The sequence below is a fragment of the Gymnoscopelus braueri genome, assembly GCF_963280865.1.
Source record: "Gymnoscopelus braueri genome assembly, chromosome: 15".
Classification (NCBI taxonomy): Eukaryota; Metazoa; Chordata; class Actinopteri; order Myctophiformes; family Myctophidae; genus Gymnoscopelus; species Gymnoscopelus braueri.
The window spans coordinates 10,083,918-10,107,629 of record NC_137620.1 but is presented as its reverse complement, the minus strand read 5'-3'; the positions used below and the strand labels follow the sequence as shown (position 1 = coordinate 10,107,629).

The following is a 23,712-nucleotide window of genomic DNA, read 5'->3' as shown; positions in this document are numbered from 1 at the left end:
GTGGATCCATGTCAAAAATCCTTCCGGTCGGCCTTTCCAATGTTAACTCCTTGACTAAAAGCTTAATATCTCCATTTCTTTTTAACGTGGTGGAAGCGAGCCGTTTTCGATCGGCGATCACTCTGCAATGGAGGATCGCGTTAGAAATATTATTGTTCCAGGCGTTAGTCGGGACCCTCCGCCGTCTCGCACGCACGCTTTGTTTACATGTACTTCCGGGGCTTCTACAGCACGAAACGTATCAACATAAGTGGATGGAAGAAATGCAGGCACTGAACGTATAATATTTTAATAAACCTCTGGCACCCGATGTGTTAAGACCTAAATACAAATTTAAAACTTCCTGTGACCTTAGTCTTTTTGAGTCATTTATTAAGCCTTTTTTTTATTATGAATATTAATGTAATATTTTTTTTGCAAAAAAGACAAGAAAAAAGAAATAAACTGTGTTCTGTAACATCATTTTAAGTGAATCATACGTGGCTGCTAGGTACATTTAGATTCCTGTCAGATTGTCAAAAAAATACTGCACTGCATGTCTACGATGAAAACGATTTACGAGTACACGACCTAGAGACCTGACGTGAGATATGAGCGTTGGGTACAGCATGCGCACGTCGAAGTGACCATAGAATGTTAAATTGCAGTTAGATCAGCGTACACCCCTTTTTTGGTCTGCGCAAGGTTGATAAATGAGGGTCAATTAAACTTACTGAGGTCCTGGGGATCTTCAGTTTCCTCCTGTGTACTAGAGATGGTCCTGGGTGGGTCACAGCAGTCAGGTTTCTCTCCAGTATGGATGCGCTGATAAGGCTTCTCTCTAGTGTGAATTCTCTGGTGTACTTTGAGATTAGACAACAGAGTGAACTTTTTCTCACACTGGTCGCAGCTGTAAGGCTTCTCTCCAGTGTGAATCCATTGGTGGTTCTTGAAAGCATCCAATCTATTGAACTCTTCCCCACACTGGTCGCAGCAGTAAGGCATCTCTCCGGTGTGAATTCTCTGATGTTTTTTTAGACTAGAATATTGAGTGAAGCTTTTCTCACACTGGTTACAGCTGAACGATGGCTTCAGTCCAGTGTGAGACATCTTGTGATATGCGAGCTGATGCGATCTGCGGAACACTTTCCCACACATCTCACAGCAGTAAGGTTTCACTCCGGTGTGAGTTTTCTCGTGTTGTTTGAGAGTAGACCGTGCAGTGAATTTTTTCCCACACTGTTCACAGCAGTGAGGCTTCTCTCCAGTGTGAATTCTTTGGTGTGTTTTGAGAGCCCTCTTTACAGCAAACATTTTCCCACACTGGTCGCAGCCGTGAGGCTTCTCTCCAGTGTGAATCATGTGGTGTGTTTTGAGGGCCTTCTTCACAGCAAACCTTTTCCCACACTGGTCGCAGCCGTGAGGCTTCTCTCCAGTGTGAACTTTCTGATGTGATTTTAGACAATCCTTACGAGCAAACGTTTTCCCACACTGGTCACACCGGTAGGGCTTCTCTCCACTGTGAATTGCTTTGTGTAATTTGAAAACAGCCAATACACTGAACTTTGCCCCACAATGGTCACAGCAGTAAGGCTTCTCCCCTGTGTGACTTCTTTGGTGAATTTTGAGCCCATACCGTGATTGGTAGCTCTTCCCACACTGGTCACAGTGATAAGGCTTCTCTCCAGTGTGGACTCTCTGGTGTACTTTGAGACCAGACAATGTACTGAACATTTTAGAACATGTGTCACAGCAGTAAGGCTTCTCTCCAGTGTGAGTTCTCTGGTGCTGTTTTAAACAACGCTTGTCACTGAACTTTTTCCCACATTGGTCACAGCTGCAACGTTTCTCTCCAGTGTGGCTTCTCTTGTGTGTCATAAGGTGAGACGTTTGTCTGAAGCTTTTACCACATTGGTCACAGCAGAAAGGCTTCTCGCCAGTGTGCCTTCTCTGGTGTATTTTGAGTGTAGAGCCTTGTGTGAAGCTTTCACCACATTCGCCACAGCAGTAAGGTTTCTCTCCGGTGTGCACTCGCTGGTGTATTATGAGATGATACAGTCTAGGGAAAGTTTTCCCACATTGGTCACAGTAGTAAGGCCTCTCTCCAACATGGATTGTCTGGTGCATTTCTAATCTAGACTTTGCACCAAACCTTTTCCCACACTGGTCACAGCAGTAAGGCTTCTCTCCAGTATGGTTAATCATATGTATTTTCAAGCCTCCAGAATTAGTAAAACCCTTCCCACAAAGTTCACAGCCGAATGGCCTCACTCCAGTGTGAATTCTCTCGTGTATTACCAGGCTAGATTTTTTTGTGAAGATTTTGCCGCATTGTTCACAACAGTAAGGTTTCTGACCTGTGTGAATTTGCTGGTGTACTTTCAGATAATACCATGAAGTGAAGTGTTGTCCACACTGGTGACAGCAATACTGTCTTGGTTTAACTGAGGACAGGGCAGGAGAGGTATCTGAGATAAAAAAAATAAAGAAAAACAGACCTTACACATTAAAAAGCCAACTTTACACATTAAATCAGCCTTTCAATTCAGAGCCTTCATTACAACAGTTTTTTTTTAGGAGAGAGACAAAATAACCATCAATATTATTCTCCAGTTTTACATTTTAAGTGAAAGATGAGGGACAACAGAATGAAGTAAAGAAACTTACTGAGGTCTCCAGGTTTCTTCCGTTTAATAGAAACAGTCCTGGCTGGAGAGTTCATCTTCATCTTCACCTGCAGTCTGGACTCCATAGACTGATCTGGAATTGCGGAATTTAATTCACATTAATTCAGGATGTACAAGTCAACTGCAACAGACACTATAGTGGGGAGATACGTAATAGGCTCAGTTGTTCACTTCCGCCAAAAAGTGTGAACATTTGCATAATGGAATCTTTGACGTATGCTGCTGTCAAATTTTGCCGGGTTCCAAGCACTTTTCCCATGAGATCCTGTCGTAGAATGAGAATTAACTCATTCACTGCCAGAGTTTTTTTCTGGCAGTGTGCAGCCAGTGCCAGCGTTTTTGAGCATTTTTACTAACCTTTCAATATTTCTCTCCAGGACGATCGACACACAGAGTGTCGCAAAAGACGGAGGAGTGTCACTGCTTCTATCGGGGGGAAAAGCATGTCACCCTCTGTTCTTTAGTTATTGGCTGTTGAATATAGCTTGCACCCGTGCCCCGAACATGAATTTGCAACCCCATTTCCTTGTAAGCGGTGTAACTTGGAAACCCTCTTAGAATCTCATTATGTTGGTGTATTTACCTTTCCTTCTAGTTAACTTAGAAAGGTGATATAAGAGTCTAAGTCTATGTTGGTGATGTCTAGAAATTCATCTTGTTACCATGGTGCAATAATGCCACATTTCTCACTTTGCATAATGTGCATACATTATGAAGGTTCTGTCAACGTAGAAAGATGCTCTTTGACTCTTATAGACTCTGAGTCCGTTAACATGTCCAGATATTCCTATCTTGTCCTAACTAATTATGTCACCTTTTGTAATTTAGTATAATTTGCATAAATTATGTAATAATTAGGCTGAAACCAGTGTATTGAGAAGGATCTTACAGTCCAAGTCTGTTCGGATGTCCATAAATGCATCTCTTGTCATGCAACCTTTCCTTATTAGCATCGTTTGCATGAATTGATTTGTGGAAAATTTGCTGACTTTGAACCTGGGACAAGCCTTGTAGAAATCAAACCCTACTAAGCACAAGACACGATTACTTTCAAGTTTCATCATGCGCACAACTGAAGCTGAGGATGTCCAGGTCATGGTCACCATGCCAACAGATGACCTGCCAACCTCTTGGGTTCCCAGCAAGATGTCTTTGAGGGCTTAAGAGGTCAGACCTCCATCACAGCCCACTGAGTTAAATGTCCAGTTATGGACACTACTTCTGGAAATGCCCAGTTGCCCTCTGAAAGATCAGAGGCAACAGCAGTCCAAGCTTGACCACATCCTGCAGCTGCAACCAGGGTTAAGCATCACAATATACATACCTGGTCAGCTTGTAACTCTTTGACAGAGGTCTTTGATTGCAGCACTAGCTCATGAATGGCAAACACTCTTGACACAACAGATCAACTGCATAGTCATGGGCAGTCAATGACCGGAAGACTATGATGAGCTTGGTCATGAGACCTGAGACTATGGGTGAAAATGCATACTGTGATGACAGCACTAAAGGCTCAGCATTCGAAAGCGTCTGCTGCTGACAAATTGTTGGTGGATAGCGTCATTCCGTCGGGTCGGGACCTCCATCGACCCGTCGATGAGAAACCGAACTTGCTTGGTCGGTCCCGACTAGACTAGTGCTAAAAATGCTATGTGTGTTTTGTTTTGGTGCGAGTGAAACAAGCGAGCAGGTCTATGAAAGGTCTATGAAAACAAGCCCAAAAGAAGCGACCAGTTTCACCACCTGAGCCCTATTAAATCAGGTATTTTCAAAAAGCCCAAACAAAAGCAACCTGCAATTATAAACATTTACAAACGACTTTACAGAAAAACAAGCCCAAAGTCGCTTACAATAAGCAGACCTGGCAACACTGGCAAGATCTGGCAGGCCAGTGATGGCATTTGCACAACAATGTGCGCATCAGCCGACTGCTTGTGCTGAACTAAATGCCAACTTTTGCCAACTCTGTTGCAGTCTGTTGTAGTCTGAAATAGTCTGTTTGGTGGAGAGTCACCTTAAGGGCTACCAGCAACACCATAGAAGATAGTGGGCTTAATGAAGCCAGGAACGAGGCAGGTATATATACCACAACAAGGCATATCCTACAAGGGAAGCACATGAAGAGGGCAGTCCAAGCCCTGTTTGGCCTCTATGTGGAACAATGCTTCCACAGAGTATCCCAACCTGAAGGGTCCATGTGCAGAGTCAGCACAGCTGGTTGACAGAAGCTGTGTTGAGCACATCCATCAAGAGGTTGCAAAGGAGCGGCAGGGCATGATAGCTAGAGTCCAACTAAGTCCTGGACAAGAAAAGAGGCCAATCACATACAGCCCAGCCTGCATGCGTGCGTGCGTGTGTGGCTCAAAACAAAGCACAGCGCGTAAAGGCACACTTTAAACACTTGGAGGTATTGTCATAATTCTGAGATTGCGTCAATCAAAAGATAAAAACATTGCTTTCCATTGTAAACTTTGTGAGGGCAACAACTTGCTTTCAACGTCTAAGGCATCTTGCTCACACGACGCATGCAGTGAAATCCTCACTGTTCATGTGTCCAAGTAATAGTATGTGACGTATGCGGAAGTGCCTTTTAGATCTGTGAAGGCTATGGGTCTGTTTGTGGCGGTGATGTGTCACATACTTAACCTATGGGTCAGGTCAGGGGTGCAAATTATCGATGAATTCATTAATTGATAACTTTATCAATCGATTAACCGATTAATTGATAAGCAGCATTTTTTAGGACCAAAAGGAAAATTCTTGTCCGAAACCGAAAATTAGTGCAGAAACATAATTGCCTTGATTTGTATAACATTAACGAGCATCAGCTGGACACAGACACACACACCTCCCCTCTACAGTGCTCTATGGAGTCTGTCTCATTTCTTTCCAAAAGCCCTTGAATAGGATGGAATATGATTAAGGATTACTGTGATTATGGTAAATTAACATTTGATATCACACACACCATACCTGTAACTTTCACTAGCCCCCAAAATAAAATCGTTTAAAAAAAATGATATATATTTTTTTCAAAAATATATTTTTTCAATTGATTGAAAATCGATAAGCTTAATCAAATAAATACTTAATGGTAGTTAATCGATTATAGATTAATTGTTAACATCCCTAACATTAAGGGAAATGTCCAAGATCACTGGCCCAACCATTGTAACCACTGGCCCAGGACATTCATCAAGTATTGATCCCATAATAAGGAAAAAAATCCCTTATTTCCCCCTAAAATAAACAAGCAAAAAAACTAACTTCTGCTGCCTATTCCATATCATATGTAAATATTTATTTTCTATAACTACTACAACTAGCTACAAATAGACACATTAATATTGGCCTAAAGCAAATGTTCATTATGCAAATCATTGTATGATATGATAATCATTCTAAGTAACCCAATCTGATTTCTGAATGGAGAAATAAAATGTTTTTAGTTTTTTATTATGCACTGTCTGCTTGTCTGTCATTGTTCAATCTGGGAACCCATCGCCAAATAAAAAGGAAAAACAGCGCCCTCTGCTGTTTTTTTAATCTTTCACTTGGCTCTGGGGGGAGCTAAATGGAGCAACCGTGCACAAGGAAACCGGGGTTTTTGGTCTGCCCTCAGTGCTCCACTTACGGTGGTGTGCTTATGTTTTCATTCCCACTAACAATATTTCTACACGGAGCACTAACACCACTTCTCCCAGAGAACATGGATCGTTTTGGTTATAAGCCCACTTGTTTCTATGATGAAAGAGCAAGTTAAAATGTGAATATCTTTCCGTGGTTTTGTCTGCTCCAAGGACGCTATTGTTAAATGAGTTTCGGTTTGTTTTCAGTGGGAAGCGAGAGCAGACAGTAAATCCGGCCCACTACATTTGATTGGGTAAAGCGCGGCCTGCTTCCTGATCTGAAGGCACGCCCACTTGTAGGCCAGTGCGTACACGTTATGACGAACCCCCCCCCCCCCCCCCCCCCCGACAGATTCAAGCGGAGAGCAGAATCTGTTCTTGAGAGATTAGTCATTGTTAGGAGGTAGAAATACAAAGTTAGGTATAGGCTACTGTACTGTTAGCCCTGCATTGGCCAGGGCTTATACTGGCATAAATAGTACAGCAAATACAATGTAGGCTACATTCCTGCTGCAGCTAAGGCTGAATTAGACCCTGAAGTGTATGATCAGTGTTGCCAGATTTTGCGAGAGAAAAACCAGGTCTATCAAAAGTGACTATTAAGCGTGAGCACTTAAAACCTTGATGGCCAAAACGCAAAACCTCCTATGTGCAAATTTCATGATTTTCGGATTTCACTGTGGATGAGGACTTTAGGCTATGCTGCACATGCTCAATCTGTCTGCAAGATAGTCCCGCCCCTCATTTAGTCAGAAAAGTCATTTGACTAAAACCTCCTATCTTGTTCAGTGCCAATTAGTGCTAAAATGTTGAAGCGCAAAACCTCTTATCTGCACCAGAACTAGTTGAGCAGCAGTGGGGGATGCATGAGGGCATGGGTGGGTGGAGTTTGGGGGTTGTGGTGTGCTGGTTGGGGGCATGGGGACCGGGGGTTCTGGGAGTGGGGGTAATGGGTTGGGTGGGATTTGGGGGTATGAGGGTATGGGGTTTTGAGTTATGGGGGTTGAGAGGTGTGGGCTGGCAGTTGGGGGGTATGGGGTTTGTGGGAGTGGGGGAGTATTGCAGGTGGTGGAGTTGGGGGGTAGAGGGTATGAGGGGGATTATGTTGAGGGGGGCATAGGCCAGTTAGGCCGGATCATATAGGATAGGGTCTACCGTCTTTGCGATGCGATGCGTGAGTGTGATCTCGCCAACACCAACTCGGGACTCCTGAAGTGGGATGGGGGTTTGAGTTATGGAGGTGGAGATGTGTGGGCTGGCAGTTGGGGGGATGGGGTTTGTGGGAGTGAGAGAGTAGTGCAGGTGGTGGAGTTGGGGGTAGAGGGTATGGGGGGGATTATGTTGAGGGGGCATGGGCCAATTAGGCCGGATCATATAGGATAGGGTCTTTGCGATGCGAGTGTGGTCTAGCCAATACCAACTCGGGACTCCTGAATCGCTGCCATCCACACTCTCCTATCTAGCATCAGGGTCTTGAGCTCTACAGTGTTGTTAGCTAAGCTGTTACGCCGAAGTGCCTCTACGTAGATGGTGCACTTCTTGACTTTCCTGGCTTTGCCCTGGGTTGGCTCCCATAGTGTCAGTTTGCTTGCCACTAGTTATGCGTGCCTGACGCAGTGCCTTGCCTCATCCTTCTTTCTCTGACTTTGTCTGTGACCCATGGTAGGTTCCCGTAGAGGACCACATTTCTGATGTGGTCCGTCCATGTGACTCCTAGTGCCATTCTTAGCATTCTTGTGTAGACTCCATCCAAGGCCCTTCCTGTTGTGCTGTGATGGTCCATGTCTCAGCCCCATACAGCAGTACTGACTCCACTGTAGCTATACGAACAGCCGCCTCTTGAGGTCTTCTCCCATGTCTGATTTCCACACTCTCCTCATCCCATGCAAGGCATTCCAGTCAAGTGCCCCCCCGACCTTCAGGTCCTGTTCCATTGAAGCAGTCCAGGCCCAGCAGGTTATTTGAAGTCCTGGACTGCCTCAAGTAGCTTGTCTCCATCATCTGAACCATCTTCTCAGGAAATCCGTAGGCCCGGAGAATGTTCATCAGTTCCCCCCAGTGGATGGTGCCAAAAGCCTTTTGGAAGTCATGAAGGTGATCACCACTGAAAGATTCCACTCCCTTACTCCTTCCAGTATCCTCCTCAGCACCAGTATCTGCCCGCCTGCTGTTCGCTCCGGGCGGAAGCCGTTCTGCGAGTTTCTCAGTACAGGGTCTAAGATGGGTCTAAGACGGTTGAGGATCATCCTGTTAGCCGTCTTGGCGACTTGTGAGCTCAGGCTAATGCCTTGGAGGTGTCCGTCTTGGTGAGGTCGCCTGACTTTGGTACTGGATCGATGATCTTTTTGCTCCACAGCTTCGGCAGCTCGCTAAACGTGTGTGCTTGATAAAATCCAACACCACCTCGTCTATGGGCACATACATCAGAACCTCTGGTGTCACTCCATCCTCCTCCTCTTGCCTCACTTGATAGTAGCCTTGGCCCTCTGGTACTCATCCATGGTGAATGATCCGTCTGGTATGGGAAGGTCATGGAAGACAGGAGCATCGGATCATCCTCTTCTTCGGTTGAAGGAGGATTTCCTAGGAGTGTTTTGAAGTGCTGGTACCATGTTTCAACTCGTTCCTCTGCACTTTCTCCCCAGAAGTCTGAGAAGAGCTTCTGCCAGAAATGTCATTGATGAGCTTCCAGCTCTTGCCATGCTTCTGGTTAACATGCACCTCTTTAATGTCCCTGGTCAGCTCCTGTTGTTCCAGTTGCATACACGTGGTATAGCTCCTCCTTCCTCTGCTTATATTCCTCCCTCAGACCCTCTCCTTTTTGGACAGCAAAAAAGTCCCTGTGTGCTGCTCTCATCTCCTCCCTGGCTTTGGTGATTCTAGGGTCATGGCATCCGTCTTTCTTCCTTGCTTATAGGCTCTTTAAGACATTCAATGATCTTACATACTATTCCACTATCCACACTGGACACAAGGTTGGTGGAGTTGGGACCCCCCAACTCCACCACCTGAAATACTGCCCAGTATTTCAGATAGGAGGTTTTGCGTTTTGGCCATCGAAATATGCATCTTGAAAAAATATATATTTTGTGAGATTTTCAGATGGGACATAGGGACAAATACATATCAATTTGGGGGTCCATGACATGAAAATATTTGACAAGAGAACCACTGGTTTAAATAATAATTCAAAAACGTGGAAGCAAGCCCAAATAAGCAACTACACTTTAGAAACAAGCCCAATATTTACAAGCAACTTTACAGAAAAAGAAGCCCAAAGTCGCTTACAAACATGTCTACTCTACATGTAAAGTGTCTTGAGAAATAATGATTTGACACTTTAATATTTAGACCTGAGGCCGATTCTAAAAACCACTTCTAAAATGTGTTCTGAAAACGTTCAAATTCTTACTTGAAAGATGAATACAAAATGATGTTGCTCTATGTACAGTATAGCGCCAACTAATGAGACACAAAGGTGGCTCCTGGATTGAAAGGTATAACAATGAATAGGTTACAACAGGTCTAAATGGGTTAATAAAATGTAACTTAATTGAACATAGTAAAATAATACATGCCTATTAGACTAAATGTTTACAATGAACATAATAAACAGTCTATACCTATTAGACTAAATGTTTACAGTAACATAACAAAACAGCACATACCTATTAGACTTAATATTTACAGTAACATAACAAAACAGCACATACCTATTAGACTTAATGTTTACAGTAACATAACAAAACAGCACATACCTATTAGACTTAATGTCTATAATAAACATAATAAAACAGCACATACCTATTAGACTTAATGTTTATAATAAACATAACTAGAAAAAGTGCTCCTCGGAGCACAGGTCTCCGCCAGGTTAGGTAGGTTATTGTGGCCTCCTGGTGGCGCTATAATAGGCCAATGTGAAAAGGGTGCCATTTATTCTTAGGCCTTTCACAGCAATCAGACCTTGCATTCATGATTTGAGGCATTTTGTTCCAAAAATTTGTTTTGCTAAATTAGACCTGCTGGTGGCGCTATAACAGGCCAATGTGAAAAGGCTGGCATTTCTTCCTCTGCCTAATGGGAATTTGCGAGTGAAATTGCACGGAAAGCGCAAGCTGCGTTCATGATTTGAGGCATTTTGTTCAAAACGGACCAATCCTGCAAATTTTGGAAGCCAACCTTAGCCAATGAGGATGGAATATGGACAATCGGACAGATCCGTGTTGATCACATGACTATAGAGATACTGTGTACCGATTTGCATGACGTTTGGATAAAATCTGTAGGAGTAAAAGGGTTTTGCACAAATCGGCCTCCTGGTGGCGCTATAACAGGCCTGAGATTAGCTGTTCACAGACAGATGGACAAACGGACACACAAACTGACGGACAGGGGGTAAAACATACTCTCTCGCCATGCCTTTCGGCCTGGCGGAGACAATAAAACAGCACATACCTAGTCTGTGTAACTTGATCACTGGTTTCAACATGGTGGTCTGCATCACTGCTACAACTCTGTTCTTCACACTCTGATGGAAAACTGTAGGATGGCTGTTGTTGCTGGATGTTAAATGTTTCATGATTAGCACTGGATCTACAAACAAACAAACAGAAAAAAACAACAAAAAAGAATAATATTTAAACAATGCCCAGGTCTTTTCATGTCATTCCAATATTGCATTAAACCCCTTAATAAAGTTTACCAACCCATTATATTAAAGATCCATAATATTCATCATTCAACCCATTAGAACGCATCTGTGTAACCACTTTAATAATTATTTTATACTTTGGGCGATTCAAAAATAGCAGATCTACAAGCTAGTAGCACGGCACAGAGTCCTGCGCAATGAGCTTGTAGATCTGCTATTTTTGAAAAATCGTGAAATTTTGTGCAAATCTTTGAATATATATATATTTTTTAAGCAACATTTTTTTTACTAAAATCTTTGCTTCTGGGAGGGGTCCCTGGAACAACATATTTTGAGATGGGGGTCCGCGGCCAAATACATTTTGAGTGGTCCTTGACATGAAAACGTTCGAGCACCACTGATACATTTGTAGAATCCCCCAGAAGCAAAGATTTGATCTGCTATTTTTGAAAACTTGCAGATCTGCTATTTTTGAATAGCCAAAGAAATCTAAAAATGACACAGATTCTTTCCCGGTCTAAATGGGTTAACTAGCTTCTTATTAGCATGCATATACATGGAATATTCTGTCTGTCTGTCTGTCTCACTGATCGAGTTCTAGTATGATATCGCACACAACAGAAACCGTTGTCTTACAGAAGCAATTTTCTCAACAATATGACATCCTATTGAGTAATGTATTGTAATAGTAGAACAACACATACCTATTCTGTGTAGCTTGATCACTGGTTTCAACATGGTGGTCTGCATCACTGCTACAACTCTGTTCAGAATCAGAATCAGGTTTATTGTCACATCACAGGTTTACAAGGTAGACAAGTGGGTGAAATTCGTTTTTGTACATCGTTCCCATCGCAACGTTATTTCCATAGAAAGAAGAGGGAGGAAGAAGAGGGGTGGGGGGGGGGGGGCAAGTGGGAAGGAGATCAAACAAGAGAACAATAAAGAGCCAAACAAGTTATAATTTACAAAAGTACCTGAGATTAAAAAAATGACTAAGGTGCCTGTCTGAGCATAGCAGCTATGTATGTAAACTGTGCATGATATACTTATGGACGTTAAGGTGCTTAAAGGAAAGAAAAAAAGAGCACAATAAAAAGACAAAAAGTCAGTGCGTTATACATGGGATTAAGGTGCAAGAAAGTCAGTGTGTGTTCTTCACACTCTGATGGAAAACTTTAGGATGGGCGTCATTAGGCCTGGGGCCAGATGTACCATGAATAGCTCCGGATCTAGAAACACAATATAAGACTAATAATTAAAAAACAGCCCCGAATCTATTCATCCCCCGAATCTATTCATCTGTCATTACAATCATGCTTCTTTTAATCATCATGATATGCGTTTTGGTAAATTATGGTCCCATTTATTTTAAAATGGACGATAAAGTAGGGTATGCTGTAGGAGAGGCGGGATGACGCGATATGAAGCGATATAGAAAGATGGCGGATTTGAAATTCTTGAACAATCGGCTTCATTTACGGTCTGTAGAAACCAATGGTGTGGCTTTGTCCATTCTTTTTACTGTCTATGGTTCAAATCCCCATAGGGGAATCTTAGATCACGTCATATAAGAACTGTGTTCCAAAAATAAACACACCACCCCGGCATTTCTGTCAGGGGGGTGGCTCTGCATTGTTTATGATATTCATTCATATTTGGTACAGCCTGTTTCTGGCGAAAATGGAATTAATTCTGCCTTAAAAGTCTTAAGAACTACATTTCCGGGTCTGAAATCACTGTTCCTACAGCAGCCGTGTTCATGGGAAATGTAGTCTTTCATCATTTTCTTTTTGTATGTATTACGTTTGCAGAAGGCATTCCTTGTGTATTGTTTGTATTTATTTATGATTACCCGCAGAGAGAATGACATAAAAAAAGGAAAGGTAACTAGCGATATTGAACTTTCCCCTGTGGGAGGTCTTCCGGTTTATTAGATTTATTGACTCAACGTCAATTCTGTGAGTTCAATTTGGTGAGGGAAAACTGTCACTTCAGCAAAAGCACTACATATACAAAATGACATCAATTTCTTACATATGGCTAAGAGTAAGACATCAGCTCATTGTTCCACTGCAACATTGCAATTCTTATAGTTCTGAACAAATAACACAACTGGCCAATTCATATACTTACTGAAATATGATATAGCCCTGAATCTAATTTATAGGACTTTTTCCAAAAGCTGAAAATCAACATAAAATTCTAAAATATACCAAACAGAACATTGGTGGCAGTTAAACTGAAGATTCAACAGATGTGTGCGTCACAATTCTCTCTCTCGCTCGCTCGCTCTCTCTCTCTCTCTCTCTCTCTCTCTCTCTCTCTCTCTCTCTCTCTCTCTCTCTCTCTCTCTCTCTCTCTCGCTCTCTCGCTCTCTCGCTCTCTCGCGCGCAGCGCTTATGCGAAGCTCTGTTTCCTTCCTCACAACTTTACAACTTTTTTGAAAATAGCAGATCTACAAGCTCACAACGCGTTGTCGTGAGCTTGTAGATCGGCTATTTTCAACGTATACAGTATATAGATTTAAGGTGCTCATAATGGCCTATCTAGTGGCCTAAGTTGCTTCTTTTGGGCTTTTTTTCCTAGACCTGGTTGCTTATTTCTCTCACAAGTTAACTTTGTCTCTCGGCCAAAAAATGCACTACGTAATGCTACTGAACGTAATGCTCTCATGAATGAGTATAAGAAGTTTACAAAGTTTAACCTCAGCACCAAATAATAGGCGAATAAAACTTTCTACTGAACATTGCTCACATTTACCGAGGTAAACAGATGACGTTGGAAATGGAATGGATATTACATAAGCCTTTTCTACTGAACAGTGAACATGGCTCACCTTTTACCGAGAAAAAAAGATGACGTTGAAAATCCAGGTCCTACTGTTAGTCCGATAGGTATATAGATTACGGACCAGAGCTTATTGATTACTGATTACAATCTTTTGGATGAATATATCACTGTCCTACGTCGGAATGATTAATATATCACTGTCCTACGTCGGAATGATTAATATATCACCTACGTCGGAATGATTTACTGCCCTTTGGTTCAACTGGTTGCCTGCGCGACGCGCGCGTCCCCGACGCGAACGAGCCTTATATGGCCTTTCCCACCGGATAACGTAACTTGGCAACCCCCCCTTTTGTGACTAGTGGTGTAAAGTAGTTACTAAGTACATGTACTCAAGTACTGTACTTTAAGTACACTTTTGAGGTATTCTTTTGCTTTACTGGAGCATTTCCAATGTGCAGTAATTTTACTCTACTCCACTACATCTCAGAGACGAATATTGTATTTTTTTTCTACTCCACTACAATTATTTGAAAACTTTAGTTACTAGTTACTTTGTAGATTTTGATTATTATTACAAAACATACATTTATCACTCACTTCACTTTGGCTGTTTGAAAATAGCAGATCTACAAGCTAATGACGCGTTGTGAGCTTGTAGATCCACTATTTTCAAAAGCGTTTTATACATTTGATGCATTTGAAAACTTGTGAAATGGGACATTCTTCATAATGAGTACTTTTGCTTTCGGTACTTTAAAGCATATTTTGATGCCAATAATTTTTTACTTTTACTCAAGTAAGTTTGAATTACCGGACTTTTACTTGTAACCTACTTTACTTGTTTCTAGTAGTATTGATACTTTTACTTAAGTAAAACATTTGAGTACTTTTTCCACCACAGTCTGTGACGCACGCGCCTCTCTCACATACGTTACTAGGATCCGGTGGGAATTGGGAAAGACCCGTGCGCGTCCCCGTCACTACAGCAGACAGTTTCAGGAAGTAAGTGGAGCTCACTTCCCTTCGTCAATTCTTAAAGGGATAGTTCACCCAAAAAAAAAAAAAAAATCTATCTATTAGTCACGCCATACCATGGAGGCTTGAATTCAATTCATGGATATTTGTTTTTGTTTTTGTCGCATTCCTAAACCCATAATTTGATGACCAGCAATTAAACCGGTAGGCAGCGGTTCCGGTAGGAGATACAAAGGAGACTCTTTGTGTCTCCTACCGGAACCGCTTTATTGGCTTATCTTTCAACATGCAAATGTATACAGATGAATAGAAACAATTCTGACAACTAAGAAAAAAATATTGTGATTATCTCATTATTGCGATGATCAGGCAAATACAGTGTAATAATTGTGACAGGCTTAGTTCCAGAGGCATTAGAATGATTTCAGTGAATTAAAACACAAGTAAAGTTGATGTGAATGTGATACAGTTGGTTTTTATTTTGTCTCTTGGGTAGCCTACTACAACAAACTGTATGATGGCCTGGTCTGGAGGTGATGAAGCACTCTCATCTTCCTCACCGATTATCAAACTAGGTAAGGTACGTACAATTTCACCTAGAAATGATGAACAAATGGAGGAGGGATGATTGAGGGGTTGATATTAAATCTATCAATTAACTTAAACCTTCACCCCAACTTAACCATTTCTAACCAAAAACTTAAATAAAAACTTACATATCTCTAACCTAATGCCTAAACTTAAATATCTATAAACTAATACCTATGCCTGACACCCTTAACAGGGTATAGGCCGTGGCTGTCGACCATGGACCTCCAGAGTTCTCGGTCACTGGCGTTCTTTTCTATCTGCGACCAGGACAGCTGGACAGGTGGAAGGTGCATACCAGTCTCTTGGTGTCTGCCTGGAGATCCCGCCGCCAGGTGTTTTTGGTCCGGCCTCTGTTTCTCTTAATCTCTTCCCCTGAGGGTTCCAAGTCCGAGCATGTCTGGTGGTATTTAACACTGCACTGGTGTAAGAAAGCCTGTCAGCGACGCCTAGTGGCCTGGCACGGTATTACCCACTGACAAGCCTATTAAGCATCACATCTTCTCCTCCATTTCATTGTCAGATGTTGTACACATATCTTTTAGTTAGTTTCATACTTCAGCATGACCAATACTGTTGATTAATTCCAATATTCAAATAATCATAATTACAAAGTACAGGATACACCTGCTATCTTCTTTCCTACTTAATTTCGTCATTTAACCAACTTCTGTTTTCCTCCTTGCTCCACTGTCACTGCTGCACAAACAGCCCCATACATTACATCTCTCAAGTTGAGTACAATTCAAACACATGATTAGACATAATAATACAGTATGGTCCAAAAACTATAAAATAAACCAAAATAATATAATCACATTCTTGATTATTTCTTCAGGATCAAAAAAGTAATATTAAGGAAAGACTGACTCATATAGTCTCAAAGTATAAAAATCAATCATATTAAATCAACAATAATTCACAAAAATAACCCTTTTGTCAAAATCATAGTACATCATAGTAACATTGAACAGTTCAGATAATTAATATCACACTTTAGCATAATTTATAATTGGTTCTACGATATTACACAACCAAATTACAGATTAGATTCAGATTACATTCTCATCTATTTCTTCACCCTGTTTGCCACTTCTGAGTGACCAGTCCTGTCGACATCTCCCGTGTCATACGAGGCCCTATCATGACCCAATGCACGTCCAGTAACTTTGGCGTCCAGTAACCACTTTGCGTGTGTGTGTGTGTGTATGTATTGCAGTAACATCCTGTCCCCAAGATGTGTCATTTTAGCAATACAAGCTTTACACACACAGCATTATGCAGTAAAGTGATTAGATTCATTCTTCATTATTGTAAGCTTATAAGCAAGGTTTATGAGCCCCGCTGTGCTATTCTCTTTCCTATTAATTCCTCTCTTCTTTGACCATCGTTTAATAGGCCTAATAGGCAGACATGGAGACCTCATATCACCAGCCCTGGGCTGGGATTTGCCATAAGGGGTCCAAGGTACCCAAGGTTAAGCGAAGCAGGGTTGAAAGGCTGATCTGAAAGCCATGTCTTTCCGACAATAAGTATAAGGGTAGTGGTTCTCACCGTGACCCAATGGGTCCTTGAGGTGGTTTCACAAGTCCCCCAGCTAAATTATTGATAGTTATTATAAGTAAGTCACTCTGGATCAAGAGCGTCTGCTAAATGCCTAAACTGTAAACTGTATCATTGATATCTAGGAACCAAATGGAACCTTACAGGTCTGTAACTCTGAGAGTGTACAAATAGAACCTAATGGACCCTTAAAGGTAGGGTAAGTGTGTTTGAGTGTTTGTTCAGTAAAAGAAGTCTCCCATGTCTCTCCAGCTCTTTATTAAACAGAAAATGCATTCACTTAAAGGAGTATTTAACCCGTGGAAGAACTTAGAGTCACTCAATGTTAATAATATTTGTAGTAGATAACAGTAGCAAAATGTGAAATTTTAACCTTTTTAACAAAAAAAAATTATCACTTACCCTACCTTTAAGAGTCTGTAGCTCTGAGTGTGTACAAATGGAACCAAATTGACTACGGGTCTGTAAAGCGCAATGCATACTCCTTCCGACACCCACACCTTTCTTCAGAAAGGGAGGTGATATAACTCCAAATCGACATCATTCCGAGCTTCGGAAAGGGCGGTCCCAAAACCTTTCCTCGGAACCTGTGCGTCCAGATGTCCTGACTCTCCCATATATAGTTCTTATGGTTCGGAAAGCCTTTCCCACCCAGGAGATTTTCAGATGCTGTATGGAGTATGTATTGCGCTTAACTCTAAGTGTGTACAAATAGAACCAACAGGACCCGTATGGGGCCATCTGGTCATCGGGGTTGGTGTCCTAATGCACACCAACTTGGGGGTCCTTGAAATTAAAACGTTTGAGATCCACTGTATTAGGGAATATGACGTAGAGTCTTAGACACATCGTCGATGTATGCCCTTAAAATATTTTTTTTCTCTCATGTATTATATTAGTTTTATACCTATACATTTCTGGAGTGAATGCATTATGTTTAGATGCCTGTCAGATGGTCAGACAATGCTGCTCCGCATGTCTACGATGGAACAAGCTGGTGAAGACAAATCCTACACCCCCTCAGACCAGACGTGAGATCTGAGCGGGCCGTACACTCAAGTCAAAGTCACGATATATTGATAAATCCTGACAATTGCGGTGATCTCGGCGTACGCCCATTATTTGGTCTGCGCAACTTTTATAAATGAGGGCCACCATCACACAATGCCCTACTATGGAAACTCTCCAAAAGGTATGAGATTTTATGAATAAACATTTTTAAAAACTATAGGTACATTCTCAAACTCCACACTCAGCAGCTCTAAATACGACCTCAAACTATCTTAACTATGGCAAATGTAAGCAGAAAGTTCCCACAGGTTCATCCTCCTGGAAGTCCAGAGGACCCTGGTAGTTGGACATCAATCATCAGATGACTCAGAGCTGCTTAACGGAGCCTGTGAGAGAGGTGAACACATTGGATGGCAAAGTAAGACAGGACATGTTAACATGCATGAAACTCACACTGAGTAGAACATTGAGTAGAACATTTGATGTTGTAAACCATGTCTAATAAGCCAACAATACAATATTTTAGGAGACATTTTACCTGTTTGTTTGCATTAAAATAAAATACACTAAGGGGGCACTATTATTATTAGAGCATAGGTGCAGCTAAAGGTGCATTCTAGGGGAGTGGTTCTCAAACTTTTTCATGTCAAGGACCCCCCAAATTGACAAGATGTGCCAAGGACCCCCATAAGAGAAGAATTTTATGTCTCTAGCAGTGGTTTTCAACCGTTTAAATTTCAAGGACCTACAGTTTGACATGCATTAGGCTACTAACCCCCATTTAATGACATTTCTTTCTTTGGGACCGCAATTTATATTGTAAAATCAATGTGAATTTAACTTGGAGAGTTTCAAATGTTTTTGTACACTCTCTGACCCCCTGGAACTCCCTCAAGGACTCCTGGGAGTCCCCAGACCCAACTTTGAGAACCACTGCTCTAGGGTTGCCTACTGTATAGAGAATTAGCATACCAGGATTTCTTATTTCTATTCTTAACCAGGAAAAAAATATTTGGGAACCCAAATATACACACTGAGTTCACACTGTGCCTTGATTCTTCTAGAAAGTCTATATTGGAACTGTTAGTGGCTAGGATGTGAGAGAAAGAAACTGTGAGAATGAGACTTACTGAGGTCCTGGGGTCTTCATGTTCCTCCTGTTTAACAGAGATGGTCGTGGATGGGTCACAGCAGTAAGCTCTCCAGTATGGATGCACCGATGAGTTTTTAAGGATGCATGCAGCGTAAAACACTTCCCACACATTTCACAGCTGAATGGCTTCACACCAGTGTGAGTTAACTTGTGTTGTACGAGGTTAGATGATACAGTACAACGTTTCCCACACTGGTCACAGCAGTAAGGCTTCTCTCCGGTGTGTATTCTCTGGTGTACTTTATGAGTAGACGATGTAGTGGACTTTTTCCCACACTGTTCACAGCAGTAAGGCTTTTCTCCTGTGTGTATTCTCTGGTGTGCTTTGTGATCAGACGATGTAGTGGACTTTTTCCCACAATGTTCACAGCAGTAAGGCTTCTCTCCAGTGTGAATTATTTGGTGTGATTTGAGATGAGCCTTTAGAGCAAACCTTTTCCCACACTGGTCACAGTAGTAAGGCTTCTCTCCGGTGTGTATTCTCTGGTGTACTTTATGACCAGACAATGTAGTGGACCTTTTCCCACACTGTTCACAGCAGTAAGGCTTCTCTCCACTGTGAATTCTTTGGTGTATTTTTAGCTCTGCCTCAGTAGGGAACCTTTTCCCACACTGATCACAGCAGTAACGCTTTTCTCCAGTGTGAATTCTCTGGTGGTTTTTGAGAGAATCCAATCTATTGAACCTTTTCCCACACTGGTCACAGCAGTACGGCTTCTCTCCACTGTGAATTCTCTGGTGTTGTACGAGGCTACTATTTTGAGTGAAGCTTTTCCCACACTTGTCACAGCTGAATGACCTCACTCCAGTGTGAGTTACCTCGTGTAGTTTCAGGTGATGCGATCTGCGGAAAAATTTCCCACACTTGTCACAGTAGTAAGATTTCTCTCCGGTGTGAATTCTCTGGTGAATATTGAGAGTAGACAGTGTAGTGAACCTTTTCGCACACTGGACACAGCAGTAAGGCTTCTCTCCAGTGTGGATTATTTGGTGTTTTTTGAGATCCGGCTTTACAGCAAACCTTTTTCCACACTGGTCACAGCTGTGAGGCTTCTCTCCAGAATGTATCATCTGGTGTTTTTTTAGAGAACGCACAGAACTTAACATTTTGCCACACTGGTCACAGGAGTAAGGCTTCTCTCCTGTGTGAATCTTCTTCTGGTGAATCTTCTGGTGACTTTTAAGCTGAGACCCGAAGGTGTAGCTTTTCCCACACTGGTCACAGGAGTACATTTTCACTCCAGTGTGAATCTTCTGGTGACTTTTAAGCTGAGACCCTAAGGTGTAGCTTTTCCCACACTGGTCACAGGAGTAAGGCTTCTGTCCAGTGTGAAATTTCTGGTGTACTTTTAGATTAGTCAGTGTTCTGAACATTTTATAACACGTGCCACAGCAGTAAGGCTTCTCTCCAGTGTGAATTCTCTGGTGTTCTTTGAGTTGAGGATTGTCGCCAAACCTTTTCCCACATTGGTCACAGCAGTAACGTTTCTCTCCAGTGTGAATTCTCTTGTGTGTCACGAGGTGAGGCATTTGTCTGAAGCTTTTCCCACATTGGTCACAGCAGTAAGGCTTCTCTCCAGTGTGCATTCTCTGGTGTATTTTGAGATTACCAGATTGAGTAAACTTTTCCCCACATTGGTCACAGCTATAAGGTTTCTCTCCGGTGTGTATTCGCTGGTGTATTTTAAGATGTTCCAGTCTAGAGTAGATTTTCCCACATTGGTCACAGCAATAAGGCTTCGCTCCAGTGTGACTTTTCTGGTGTGTTTTGAGATAAGACATATCAGAAAATCTTTTCAAACACTGGTCACAGCAGTAAGGTTTCTCCCCAGTGTGAATGTTTAGGTGTCTTTTCAGATCTGTTTTTAGAGTGAACCTTTTCAAACACTGGTCACAGCAGTAAGGCCTCTCTCCAGTGTGAATCTTCTTGTGTTTTACAAGGCTAGATTTGACAGTGAAGCTTTTTCCACATTGTTCACAGCAGTAAGGCTTCTCTCCAGTGTGAATTTGCTTGTGTACTTTGAGATAATAAAGTGAAGTGAAGCTTAGTCCACATTGGTTACAGCAGAATCGTCTTGTTGTAACTGAGGACAGGGCAAGATGGGTATCTAAGATAGAAAACACAAACCTGATAAGAGCCAGATTCATACATTTACCAGCATTGTAGTTCATTGCCTACATTACATGAAATGTCAGTTTTGCAATGTATCTTTGACAAATAGTTTTTACTTTTTTTTTAAGGAGAGACAGTGACAGTAATCTCCAGTTTTACATTAGAAGTGAACAACATTAAAGAAAGCAAAGAAAAGTTCAAACCTTGAAGCTTGAAACTTACCGAGGTCCTGGTGGTCTCCATGTTCCTTCTGTTTATTAGAAACAGACCTGGCTGTGTCTTGAGAGTTCATCTTCACCTGCAGTCTGTACTCCATAGACTGGTCTGGAATTAAGGAATTCCCATCAACATAGGATAATTATATCAACTTCAACAATAACAGACATTAATGGATGTGTATTGATTCAGCAATTATACTTATTTGTTTTATCATCATGCACTGTGCAGAGCAAGCGCACTAATCCCACTTCATTTAAAAAATATATTGTGTGCAACTAGAATATTTGGCCAAAATATGGCATTAATGGAAAAGGCCATATGGATCACCAACATCACTATCTACTGGGAAGCAAGATAGTTCAGAGCAAATTCTGAGCCCCTTAGCTGGCCTAAAAAATATTCCAAGCATATGCATGGTAACATGGGCATGTTACATTGTGTGGTGTTTTGGTGTGTTTTTAGCCTGCACAGCCGATGCAGGCTAAGGATGTCTACATCTGTCTGTCTATATTGGTGCCCCCATGGCCTTACCTCTAGACCAGGGGTGTCACAATTCTGACCCCTAGAGGGTCCAACCCAGCCCGAGAGATGATGTGGGCAAAAAGGGGGGAAAATTTATACAAACACCTGATGCTACTATGCTAGTGTATAGTGAAAGTTAGAACTTTATGAAACATTGCATTTCAATAAACATCCCTTAGTAATAAAGAAGTCAGAATAATAGTGAACATATAGATTATTAAATATTATACACAGGTTCAAAATGACGAACCCAAACCCTACTGGACCCCTGAAATGGTTTCCAAGATCCGAGGGGAGCCGACAAAAAAAAAGAAAGACGAACCCGGTCAGCACCCATTATTTTATGGACCCGACAAACCTAAAATACTGTTCTAACACAGTCGGCAAGATGTCAGCTATACTCCATATGAAATCTAGCCTTGCTGTACTAGCCTACAATAAGAGACATTAACAATGGGCCTCATGCAGCACCGTTCTTAAGAGGAAATTTCTTCTTATGTTGTGATCTGTTCTTAGGTAAGAAGAGAATCTACGCACACTTTCTTAAGAGGACATTTCTTCTTAGACCCACTTAAGTTTTTTAAGAAGATTTTGTTATACTCCAATGTTTTCTTAGCTGTGATCTGTCCCCAGGGGGTTCCAGGGGGTCCACAGCAAACGAGGAACAGTTTAATCACTTTAACCCTATTTTATACTTTGTTTGAAAATAGCCGATCTACAAGCTCAGTGTTTTCACCCCCATACCCCCCACACAGCCCCCACACAGCCTCCTAAACCCCTCCTTGCACCACCATATCACCCACCACACCATTATTTCCACCCCATTACGTACCAAGCAGCTGCTACCTTAAAGACCCTCCATATCCACCCACCAGCTTTCAGCAATAAAATGTTTTATATCTACTACCAACGCTACTCCTGAACATGAAATATGGATAACATTTTTAACAGCTAATTTCAGCAAATGTACATTGATGTCTAGTGGTGATATGTTGATTAATGTGAGAGAAATAATAAAATACATTAATTAATTAAATATAACAATTTGCTGTTCACTTCAGAAGTACCTCCACAGAACTATGAATTAATTTATTTGTATGTTTGGAGTTCAACCATCTTGTATTCTTTACTTCATTTTCTCAATTTTATTTCTGTGTGTGATTTCCTGTGATTTCTGTGTGCAGCAATCACACACAGGTGTGACTGCAGGCAGAGCCATGCAGTCATGCCTTATGGGGATTGGTGGGGCGGCTCCCTATGGTTATTAGGATGAACTGGCACACCCCTTCAAGTTACGAGGATTGGGATTCATCATCATCAAGAACATAGTTACGATTACGATAGTTACAATTCTGCCTTTTAAGAATGTTTCATGAATCTGACTCGACTTCTCTTAGGAATTCACTTAGGAAGAAATGTAAGAGGAAACATTAGGAACTTATTGCTGCATGAGGCCCAATTACTTTAAATGATGTGTTTTCACCTCGATGAATAAGGAGTCCATGATCACACATGCCACAGTGCATGTGCACTTAAATTCCACGGAAGTATAGTTTGGGCGTGTGCTCTCTGCTCTCACTTTAACTGCTGGGGGAACAACTTTGTTCCCCCATATATTGAGCTGCAGTAATCTGATCCCTGGTCAGTCAGTCTACCATAGTAGCACTTAATTCTTGGGGGTGGGGTGTTAGACCAGCACCGGTCAGGGGGAAAAAAATAGTCCAGAGGTCGGCATTGGTATCTGGTGTTCTACAATGCCACATTAGTTTCCATGGACACACCAGATACACCACATGTGGTGTATCTGGTGTTCTATTATTTCT

The 23,712-nt window shown here is 41.8% G+C and overlaps 1 protein-coding gene across 2 annotated transcripts in view; it reads right to left on the bottom strand.

Moving 5' to 3' along the window:
* The window catches only part of LOC308102333 (uncharacterized protein), a 28,049-nt gene that overhangs the window by 2,530 nt on the left and 1,807 nt on the right, over positions 1-23,712 (bottom strand). Inside the window, exons 1-6 of one of the 2 annotated variants that reach the window (XM_080451998.1) lie at positions 13,971-13,994; positions 13,789-13,914; positions 11,654-11,712; positions 10,754-10,891; positions 2,647-2,739; positions 714-2,447 (exon numbers count right to left, since the gene is read on the bottom strand). In XM_080451998.1, the coding sequence (XP_080308124.1) occupies positions 714-2,447; positions 2,647-2,739; positions 10,754-10,891; positions 11,654-11,699 (2,011 nt within the window). In that variant the 5' untranslated portion in view covers positions 11,700-11,712; positions 13,789-13,914; positions 13,971-13,994. Of the gene's footprint in view, positions 1-713; positions 2,448-2,646; positions 2,740-10,753; positions 10,892-11,653; positions 11,713-13,788; positions 13,915-13,970; positions 13,995-23,712 lie in introns of those variants that run through there. The other variant, XM_080451999.1, reaches the window with a different exon arrangement.